The sequence below is a fragment of the Gobius niger genome, assembly GCF_951799975.1.
Source record: "Gobius niger genome assembly, chromosome: 11".
NCBI lineage: Eukaryota > Metazoa > Chordata > Actinopteri > Gobiiformes > Gobiidae > Gobius > Gobius niger.
Window position 1 is genome coordinate 10,860,031 of NC_136862.1, and position 11,028 is coordinate 10,871,058.

Genomic DNA, 11,028 nt, shown 5'->3' on the forward strand with positions numbered 1-11,028 from the left:
GTTAATAGCAGTTTGTGGTCACTCTTATGTGACTTGTGTCTGTGTATTCAAGTAATCACAAAGGACTACTTTACTCATCTCTGCCTCCAGTTCATCATAGTCTTGCTAGAGTTGCAGCTCTTTAACCATCCACTAGAGTGCGCTACTACAAACCATTGCATCACCAGGCACGCCCTCAATTATAATTACACAAATATGGCTCTTATGCAATGCCTTAATGTTGGTCTGGAACCGTTTATGCACGGTGATTTATTGCCTTTTTAATGTAATATTAAATTTATATCTCCCCCTTTTTGAACTACAAATCCCACAATGCTTTGTGACCCCAGTGGCGTAGGTGTTTCCGGTGTCTTGTAACATTTTACTTCCTTCTACACAGACCGACACGAACAAACCAAAAAAGAAGACGTCGCTAACTTTCCAATGCTGCGGTCAACACGCGCTTATTGTGTTTAATTCTGATCGATTTCTGTCTATAATCACTACAGCATGTGTTAGGCACTTCCTACGTACCGAAGAATTGTTGATAAAAGTAGATTCCAGCGCGAAGGCCTCCGAAGAAAGTTTGGTCGCGGGCCTGTAAACAACATGTCCTCCGCCTCGCAGTCTTCCTCTAGACGGCAGTGGTGCTACCTCTGCGACCTGCCCAAGATGCCATGGGCCATGCTGTGGGAGTTTAGCGAGGCTGTGTGCCGGGGCTGTGTGAACTACGACGGTGCGGACAGGATAGAGCTGCTGATTGAAACGGCTCGGCAATTAAAAAGCACTCACGGAGTTTTAGACGGCAGGTCTCCGGGTCCGCAGCCCAACAAACCCAGCTCCTCTGGACCCATTGATGCGGGGAGGCAGCATGGGGACCGTGCAGACAGGGGGAGGGGTGAGTACGGGTCATCTTCACGGCTCCCCAACGGCCTTCATAGAGCAGAAGATGTGGCTTTGTCAGAGGGCAGCCGCCAGAGTCCAAACACTCGGCGTGCTATCATTGGGACAATACCTACCCTGCATGGAGCACTACCCGCTCATGCGCTTATAGCCCAGGGCCTGGTTGCAGGTCCTCACGGTCTTTTAGCCCCAATATCCAGAGCAGGGACTGCTCCTATAGCCGTGTCTGCTGGTCCCATGATGGGAGATGGTACCAGAAGGCAGGTTCTGTCCTTGGGGGCTGGGGCTAGCACCTCTGCTCTTGGCATAGACCCTTCAGTGTGGAGGAACACTGAAGTCATGGCTGATCTCAATGAGATTGCTCGAAATCGCTTGGAAGGTTGGTCGAATCGTCCCAAAGCAGTGCGGGATGTACTTGTTGCACTCAACAGCTGTGTCCCATTCAGTGTGCGGTTTAGGAAAGACCACAATCTAATGGGCAAGGTCCTAGGATTTGATTCCACTTCCACTCCAGAGTTTGAGCTCAAAGTGTTTGTGGAGTACCCCTGTGGCTCGGGTATGGTCTTTTCTGGGGTGCCAGACTTGGTAAGGCAGATGTTCCGTGATTCGGCAAAGGATGCTGGCAAAGCAGTGAACTCTGGGTTGCGCTATGTGGAGTATGAGAAGAGACATGGCAGTGGGGACTGGCGCGGCTTGCCTGAGCTGCTCAACGATGGAGTCCGCCTCTTCAAAGAGCCCCCTATCCCCGAAGTCCTGCCCCAGCCAGATCCAGTTCTTTCTATGGCAGTCACGGGACGCCCAGCATCATCTAAGAGTGCTGGCCGGCGTCGCAAAGCCTCTCCGGGCTCAGAAAATGGGGAGAGTGAAGGTAGACCGGATCACTCGGGCAGAGAGGCCTGGCCCAGGGGAACGTACCCTGGCATGGAGCCACATCCCACGGATGGTCCTCCTCGTCTTCATAACCAACCTTCTCCTATCTCAGCTCTTATGGGAGTAGCAGACAGCCTGAGCTCTGGTCAGCATGCCCGGGACAGTCCCAGCATGTCAGCTGGCCATACCTCTTCAGTGGGTCGGCCCCCCAGCAGTAGCCCTTCCACAGCCTCCACATCTGTGTCCCAGGCTGCCATGGGGCAAGGATCCGCCTCTGGGGCATCTAATAACACTACGGCAGGAGAGTCTAGCAGCGGAGCCCAGCCAACCCTGCTTTGCTGCACCCTGTGTCGAGAGCGGCTGGAGGACACACACTTCGTCCAGTGTCCCTCTGTCCCACACCACAAGTTCTGTTTCCCATGTACACGAGGGTTTATCCGCAGCCAAGGTCAAGGGAGTGAGGTCTACTGCCCCAGTGGAGAGCGCTGTCCCCTGGTGGGCTCCAACGTGCCCTGGGCCTTCATGCAGGGAGAGATCTCCACCATCCTGGCAGCAGATGCAGACGTCACCGTCAAGAAGGAGAGCGACCCTTGACGTGTGGCCATTGGTAAGAAACATACATTTTGATGACAAACACTGTCAGTGCTTAGGTATTTGTGAACTTCATATAAATTCTCTTTTGTCTTTCACAGTGGAGCATAAACTTAAAGCACTTCCCATAACGTCAAGCAGAGGTCCATGTTGGCTGCAGATGAGTGCCTCTGAGAGCAGAGTATCCAGGAGAACAGCTACAGAAACAGACTCACGGTCCACTTACTTGAGGGGCGTCTGGTAGGGCTCACCCGGTGCATCACAGCTGAATGTCAAAACCTCTCCTCCACCAGGAGATGCAGAGGCTGGTCACTAGGCTCCATTTCAAACACCCAAGATTGAAAGCACATGTTCCTTTTATGAATGACAATCTGTTTTTGTTTTACTTTTATGTACTTTTGCATATTGTCCTATACTGACGAATGACTCTGATATTTGTTGACACAATACATTTCTTTTTAAAGCAAACATAACGAATGTCCAAAATGTGGCAAAACCATTGGGTCCTTAAAAGCCAAGGTTTGAACTGTAATGTAACCAATTGCCTGTCTCTTATTGTATATCAAAATGTGAATTTACTTTCAATATGGCTCTGTAATTTCTATTTTTGATACAATACAAATTTATATGTATTTGTTTTATAGTTATGAGAAGACCAAAGATGGCTTCATGCTCAATGTAATGTCTGTCTTGTAGCTGTGTTTCCTGTATTTGCTGAAAACCTTGGCATTTGTCACATTTGTTCATCACAGGTGTAAGCTTGCTTTGTCTTATTTACTTTTGGAATTCTATGTATGGTAAAGTAATTAGCGTCACAATCTTCAAATGGTTAACCCACATACTCGTGATCGTACTTGGTCAGCTCTAATAAAAGACAAAAATAGGCGTTGCTTGTTTATTAATTGGAGGCCAAGTCATTTATTTCAACTTGCATTTTTATCATGATATTGCATTTACATAAAAGACCTTTCCATACAGATCATAGTAGTTCATTTAAATTCACACGCTGTAATTCAAATTCTTACAAAAGCATATCTGTAATAAGTTGCCACAGATAAGTGTAAACAGCATAAAGTGGTTCTTAACTAGTGCTCACATTTCAAATAGGTTCATGCCTTTTGTTCTAATGTATAGACAGTGATTGTAGCGATCATTATCACCAAGTGGCTCTAAATGGGACACCCGCCGGCTCCAAGGGCCTCCTTTGCGCCCTTCAGGGTCTCTCTCTTCACACATTTCCAATAGCCTGAGATGCCAGTCTGATGCTGCACCTGATGCCAAAGATCATAATGAGCCATCCGAAATTAGTCCAGAATAATGTTTTCTCAGTGAAAAGTTTACCTTCAAACCTCGCATTATTCGGTCTGTCATCACACCAATGAACTCTTTATGGCTCAGACAGTTGTCTCCATCCATGTCAAAAAGTTTAAAGACAGTGTCCAGCACGTTGTCAGAAAGAGCATGGCCTGTGGCAATTCGGACTGCACGCTTGAATTGAGCTGAATTTACATATATATATATTAAAAAAAGTTAAATGATGTATTCTACACTTTGATAATTGAAAATATCTTCAGATAATCTTACCCATCCCAACAGGACGATTGGCCTCTGTGACCAATTTCATGGAAACCGCAAAATCCTCCAAATTGTTTGTGAAGAGACAGAAAGCTCTGAATTCTTCAAAAGTGATACTCTGCAACACATGCCCAAACACATTCATCATTTCACAAATTACTTACATGGGCTACAGAAGGGGTAAGTCAATTACTTGTCCAGCGGGGATCTTTTTTCTCATGTTCTGCCAGTAGACCTCATTGTCTTCTTCGTTGGTGTAGTGCAACAGCCACTCAGCAAAGTCTTCGCGCCGCATGGTGTCCATGCCTTTGGAAAACTGCAGGAATTCCATCTCCTGCACCTCAGCCTGCAGGTCCTCCATGAACCTGCACACAAACACAAGTCCCTCAGTCTCATGATAACAAGTGAACAAGTATATTCATGGGAAAACTGTTAAAGAGGTTACACAAAAGTTAACCGAGGAAATGAAAAACATTTCTATTTGGTTGAAAAACTCTCATTTAACCTTGAATATTGACAAAACGGTTTCTATGTTTTTCACAAATCGCTCTAAATCCTCACTATGTGAGACTGGACCAAAAATCACCATTGAAGGTCAGGAAATCTCAAATGTAGACCAAATTAAATATTTAGGAGTCATTCTGGACCCAAATTTAAATTTCAAAAAACATATAAAAAAATTAACCAATACGTTGAAATTTAACATAGCGAATTTTAGATATATTAGAAACTCTTTGACTATAGATGCTTCTAATCTTTATCTAAATGCGATGATAATCCCGCACTTTCGCTACTGCATGACGAGTTGGTCGCAGGCCTGTAAAACAGCATTAAGGCCCCTGGAGTCATTGTACAAAAGTTCTCTTAAAGTTCATGACAAAAAATCTCGCTTATATCATCACTGTCATATTCTTAAAAAACATAGTATATTAAGTTTTGAAAACATAATCATATATTCAAATCTCTGTCTGTTGTTCAAGATAATTAATGGTACAGCAGCTCCTCCATTAAAAAAGTTTATTTCACTGAGCTCAGAAATTTCATCTCGAGCCACTCGGTCGACTGTTCGGGGCGAGTGTAGGATGCCCCAGTGTAAATCCGCACTCCGCAGCTCCGCTTTCTCCAGTGTGGCCATCAAACAGTGGAATATGTTGCCAACAGAGCTGACCACATGTGTAAATTTTAACACTTTTTCACACCAGGCTAAAAAATGGCTTATTTTAAAACAAACTTGTTCCCATAATGTCCTGTAATTGGTGTGTGTGCAAGAGCGTGAAATCTAATGCTTTGAATGAATGAAGTGTGTGTTGATTTTAATGCTGTTTTTGGGGAAATGTATTATTCTGTATTAGTATTTTTATGACTTTGTTGACATCAGTCTGCCCAGGGACTGCAGGTGGAAATTAGCACAAGTGCTATAACCTGGTACAATGCATCTCTCCCTTTGAGGTTAATGTATATTGTACACTGTCCCTGTTCAAATAAATAAATAAAAAAAAAAAAGAAAGAAAAAAAAAAGAAAGATAATGTACGGTTTTTCAAATATACAGGTGCTTGTCATAATTAGAATATCATGAAAAAATGCATTCACTTCTGTTATTCAACTTAAAATGTGAAACTAGTATATATGATGTAGACTCATTACATGCAAAGTGACATGTGTCAAGCCTTTGATTGTTATATTTTTGATTATTATGGCTCACAGTCCATTTTTTAAATATTCAAATTTTCTGAGATTTTCAATTTTAGATTTTTTTCAAGCTGTGAGCCATAATAATCACAATTATAACAAATAAAGGCTATACATATCTCACTTGGCATGTAATGAGTTTATCATATATTAGATTCACAGTTTAAGTTGAATAACAGAACATTTTGTCATGATATTCTAAATATATGACGAGCACCTGTATATTTGAAGAACTGTACATTATCTTTATAGGTACTTGTACTTTACTTAATTATTAATTTATGATGAATACTTTTTACTTTTACTTCACTACATTTTAGAGCCTGTATCTGTACTTTCTACTCCACTACATTATTAAATTGGGTTAAAAGTAAAAGTATATTATTTTCAAAGTGACCTAAAGTGACGAACTGGTTTAGTCCCTGTTTAGACTTGGTTTAGTGGTTTACTCCTTTAGACATCGTGTAGATCTGGTTTAGACCTGGTTTTGCTTCTGTTCTGACCTGAGTTAGTGGTTTACTTGTTTAGACCTTATTTAGACCATGCTAGATACACCAATACTACATTTTTGACCCTCTAAATATCCCAATAAAGGTTCATCCTCTTCCTGCACTATTTAATTCAGAGATTCACAGGGTGATATAAGTGTAATAATAGCACTGTAATATCTACTGACCAGCGAGACCGAGAGGATTTATGTGTGTGCTCAATACTGTTCAGGTTAACTCTGCGTACAACGTACTTGCGAAACTCCTGATACTGCAACTTATTTTCTCCCTTCTGCCCAAAAAAGTAAGCCTGAAGTGAGGTATTCACACCTCCCTCCTCTGAGTTCTGCTGGAAATATACAAGTAACAAATGAGTGGCTGATTTTCAAATACACTTTATGAGAGGATAATGCATTTACTACAATAAGTGTGTACCCACCTCGGCATTGTCTTTTGCTAGCGCCGCTCGTTTTTTACTTTTCGAAATGATTTTCTTGAGCTTCAGTGACAACAAAAGACAATTGTTATCAAAAGAATCATTTGACAGCTCATTTGTTTGCTCCGAGTTACATTTTACGAACACGTACAATACAACACAAAACATTCACTCCATGACAACCATGCATTTCCCTCTTACTTCATCCAATGCATTTCTGAGTTGTGCACCAAGTCACAACATGTAGCTACTTAACGGGTGCCAACATGCGGTGTACGGAAGTTGAACTAGCCTCGGCCTGATCTACGCAAACTGGTTCCCTCTTGACATCAGAGTCTGGCTGCAGCACTCGAATGTGAAGAGGCGAGACAGACTGATGCAAACACATAAGGCACTTGTCCCTCACCTTTTCATAGGGGCTGGAGTCACCACAGCCCAAAGACAGGCAGCATTAAGAGCAGCAACAATTGGGACATTAAGGGCAAGGAGGACATTTCTGTTTTTGCTCTCTATTATCAAATGTCAAGTATATGTGTGATAGCTACCTTTAGAAATTCCTTTTTGTCCACCTGCTCATTGCCATCCACATCCAGCATTTTGAAAGCAATGTGAAACCCGGTGCGTGGCTCTGGAAACAGCTCAGATTATTGAGGGTTTGTTATTAGGTAGCGACATGCAATACTGTAGCAGGTGTCAGTTCATGGAATGTGTGATCTCAAAATCAAAAGGAAAACACTAAATCCATGAATGAAAACACATGATTAATAATTAAAACCAAAGAAAAAGGTACTTACTTGTCAGGATTGTCAGCAGAAAGAGGTATTCTGTGTATGATATCAGACCTGAAGGGACATAAGATTTTTTAGAACCAAGATTATGTTGATGTAACATAAAAGCAAATAAAATTAAACTTACCATTGTCCCCCAGATTACGGAACAGAGAATTCCCTCCCCTGGCTTTTGCAGCTGCCACCAACATATTACTTATTTCCTACAAAAAGACACATTCAAATTCATAGTATTGTTATAGGTTGATTAATTAGAGACATTTTAAAATGTCTCTAATCTTTTTACGTACCGACTCTTCCAAAATTCTCATATGCAGCTTTCCTATGACACACAACACACAGACAGCATGGGGGTTATTACATGTACAGTTCAAAGGACTCTAAGGGAGACTTTGGGGGCTTTGCTTGACGACTTACACTTTGTTTTACTTTTAATAGTGAGCAATGAGTCTTTTATGGCAGTAAAAAAGTTGGTAAGATTCTGCATTGGATTGAAAATTGATGGCATTTTTGATCCACAATTTGAAAATTGTAAGATGATGATGGTTTTTCTAATGTGGTATAATTAATGCAAGGTCTCAACTGCTAACACAGTTTGTTGACATTTTAAAGATGTTTACTAAACCTAAATTTGAACTCTTTTTGTTTCATTATTTTGCTTAATTCATGCAGATCTAGCACTTGGATCACCGAAAAGAGTAAAGTTTCTATACTGCATGAGTCATATATTCTCAAACTTTTCACACAAAGTGCAACCCCATAAATATAGGACCCTCCCAGTACCACCAGGACTAGATCAAGATCAAATTAGGACTAAACGGGTCTAGAACAACCTTAAATTTGGATAACGCCTGTCTAAACTGGGTGTAAACCATGTCTAACCAGAAAAAACACCTAACTACGCTGCGTAGCATTTTGGATTTACACTGTTGCCTCAAATACAAAACATACTCCGAATGACAGGCAGAAAATGTTATTTTTTGCAATGGGTAATCAAAGAATGGATCTGGATGAAGATCAACCTATTTAAATCTCATATTTGGCTGCCTTTAGTCGACATATCTATGGCGACGAGCTGGAGACGTCCCAGTAAAGCTACGGTCAGCTCTAAGGAGGAGAGCCGCAAACACAAGCATGTTTTTTTCAACGCTACCATTTCCTTCTAGTTGTTGGATAAAATGTTACGCTGAGAGACTTTACATGCATTCCTAAAGCATAAATTAAACTACAGTATCCGCTAAAGGTTTGGAAACGCTTTTAACGTATCGGCTATTCTTTATTTTCAACACACTGTGTGATTCTCGTTGAAGACATTAAACTATGAATGGACACACGGGAACTAAAAAGGGTAACTCTAATATGTTTGACAGGGAAAACTGGGAAAATGAGAATATTGTTAAAAAGTGCATTAATTTCTGTTATTCAACTTAAACTGTGAAACTAATATGATAGACTATAGCCTTTATTTGTTATCAATTTCATTATTATGGCTCAGCTTACAAAAAAAACCCAAATTAAAAATCTCATAAAATTTAAATATTTTGAAAATGGACTGTAAGCCATAATCATCTAAATTATGACAATCAAAGGCTTGACACACACATTGCATGTAATGAGTCTATATCAGATACTAGTTTCACATTTGAAGTTTAATTACAGAAATGAATGAACAAAACTACTCATGTATTCTTTCTTTGGTTTTGATTACTGTGCTGAACTCTGTTCCCATTAAGAACTTTGTGGAACTCAGACGCTCAAATAAAAAAGATGAATGAATGAATGAATGAATGAATGAATGAATGAATGAATGAATGAAAGCAAAAGGCGGCTATTTTACAGAATCAATTTAAACTTTTTTTTGTTTAAAACATAGCCATATGTGTTCATTCATTCATTAATGCCTTCGGTCTTGAAAAAAACTGGTACTGTATCTCTACATGCTTAAAATGTAAAATTAAGGCCATATACCTGATTTTTGGTTTTGTTACATTGAAAGAGGAAGTCACTAAATTAAAACGTTCCTAACAAACGGTGCTCGTCATATAATTAGAATATCATGATTGATGATGATTTTGATTGATATACACTCATTACATGCAAAGTGACATACTGTATGTCAAGCCTTTATTTACTTACAGTCCTTTTTCAAAATATTCTAATTTTATGAGATTTTTCATTTGTGTTTTTTACAAGCTGAGCCATAATAATACATAGCCGATCTCACTTTGCATGTAATTGGTCCAAATGGAATAATTATATTGTTTTTTCCCCCCACGAATATCTGAGTTTACACTATAGCTTACTGCTCCATATCAACAACAACAAAAATCAAGTATAGTGCCTTTAAATCCCCTTTTATTTTGAGGTGCAGCTCCTGTTTGCTGCTCCATCCTGTGATCAATGTTTTTGCTACATTGTTTTCATGGCTTACTGTCGACATTCTCGAGCATCACGGAGTACAGGAAGTCTCTGGGTGTCATGTAGGGCTCGTCCTGGTAAACCACCGAGGCGAACTGGATGAAGCGGCGCCTCCTGGCTGACAGGTGCTGGCCATTCTCTGCTTCCTGAAACAGAAACGGAGCTCTGGAGTCGACACACGCTTTGGAGTTTGTTTGTTTAAGGCGTAATTGACAGCGGCAGCGGGGCGGGGTTACTGATGATAAAGTAGCTACACTGGCGCACACTTTACTCGTTTGGTGTGAAGCAATTCCAGTCACGCATTAAAGCAGTACTAAGTAACGTGTTTACCTTAATAAATCATTTTCGTAGTCCCTGTGGGGGTAATACAAGTGTTTATGGGATGATTGGAGGGTCTTTCATCTCCCCCTGGTGTCTCTGGACAGAAAACCATGTTTGAAACTTGACTGCAGTGAGCAATACACACTAATGGAATCACGAAGAAGCTAACATGCTAACGGGCAAAGCTAACTGCGGGCTAACGTCACTTTAAACAGTATTTACAGCCAAGTTTGAGCGGAAAAAAAATATTTTCAGTGTATAATTGGATGCACAGTAACCCTCTCTCCCTTCGCCTTTCCTGTCAGCGTAGTATTTACTCTCCAAGACAATAAGTTAGAACATCGTAACTTTCTACTACACCTGCAGTTGCGCTTGTGGCCTCTAGGGGGAGGAGTTACTTAGTACTGCTTTAATAATAGACTCACATTGTTTTGCACTGACGAGCAATCGAGAGACGCACGAGCTTCTCTGGCTGAACTGTTCCAGGATACTTACTTTTTGTTCGTCTGCGAGCACGGTGCACGGAGATATTCGGCTGTTTTCGTGATAACTGTAATAACAAACGACTCCGGCTCCGATCAAGGACCCCAAGATGCCTGGTCCAACAACACGACGCACCCCCGACACTTGTACAGTCCGAGGGGTGCGCAGAACCCCCTTCAGCAGAATAGAGAGCCTTCTCCAGCTGGCCATCTTCTTCTTCAGAGAGCTAGCTCAGCTGGCTGCGCCGTCCCAACCCAAAACTTCCGTACTGTGCGTAAAGGCTGCAGTGGTGCGTCATATCAGGCACGTAGCGTAGCACTTTCTCTGAGCACAATCCACTGAAAAATCAGAACAACCTGCTCAAAATGCCCATAATCAAAGTAAAGTGTTTTGTGAGCAGAAAGCAGAGACCTCAAGTTAACTTTACACAGCTTTTACAACACGACCAATCATAATTTAGGCTAGTGTGGCTAATGTTTGAGCTTA

General features: G+C 41.3%; 2 protein-coding genes across 3 annotated transcripts; one reads left to right on the forward strand and one right to left on the reverse strand.

Annotated features, from left to right (window-relative positions):
* The first annotated feature begins 353 nt into the window (after positions 1-353).
* Positions 354-2,353, forward strand: LOC306970840 (interferon regulatory factor 2-binding protein 1-like). The gene has a single exon (XM_079566871.1). It carries the CDS (start codon positions 589-591, stop codon positions 2,344-2,346), a length of 1,758 nt encoding a protein of 585 aa, XP_079422997.1. The 5' UTR covers positions 354-588; the 3' UTR covers positions 2,347-2,353.
* A 905-nt stretch (positions 2,354-3,258) lies between these two features.
* micu2 (mitochondrial calcium uptake 2) lies at positions 3,259-10,832 on the reverse strand. Of its 2 annotated transcripts, none has more exons than XM_079566056.1 (12): positions 10,555-10,832; positions 9,752-9,884; positions 7,611-7,642; positions 7,448-7,523; positions 7,327-7,374; positions 7,078-7,160; positions 6,536-6,595; positions 6,351-6,445; positions 4,112-4,283; positions 3,928-4,036; positions 3,685-3,842; positions 3,259-3,614 (listed from the first exon to the last, which is right to left on the reverse strand). In XM_079566056.1, exons 1-12 carry the CDS (start codon positions 10,750-10,752, stop codon positions 3,513-3,515), a joined length of 1,266 nt encoding a protein of 421 aa, XP_079422182.1. In that variant the 5' UTR covers positions 10,753-10,832; the 3' UTR covers positions 3,259-3,512. The 2 variants fall into 2 exon arrangements, with proteins under 2 accessions (XP_079422182.1, XP_079422183.1); XM_079566057.1 differs by having other exon boundaries at positions 3,260-3,614; positions 6,351-6,442; positions 10,555-10,829.
* Between the last annotated feature and the right edge of the window lie 196 nt (positions 10,833-11,028).

Excerpts from the sequence above, each read along its gene's own strand:
- micu2 (XM_079566056.1), bottom strand. The coding sequence starts at position 10,752 with ATGGCCAGCTGGAGAAGGCTCTCTATTCTGCTGAAGGGGGTTCTGCGC. Across the intron at positions 7,375-7,447 it reads CCGTAATCTGGGGGACAATG|GTCTGATATCATACACAGAA; the intron begins GTAAGTTTAATT and ends ATGTCCCTTCAG. Across the intron at positions 3,843-3,927 it reads CAATCGTCCTGTTGGGATGG|CTCAATTCAAGCGTGCAGTC; the intron begins GTAAGATTATCT and ends ATGTAAATTCAG.
- LOC306970840 (XM_079566871.1), top strand. The coding sequence starts at position 589 with ATGTCCTCCGCCTCGCAGTCTTCCTCTAGACGGCAGTGGTGCTACCTC.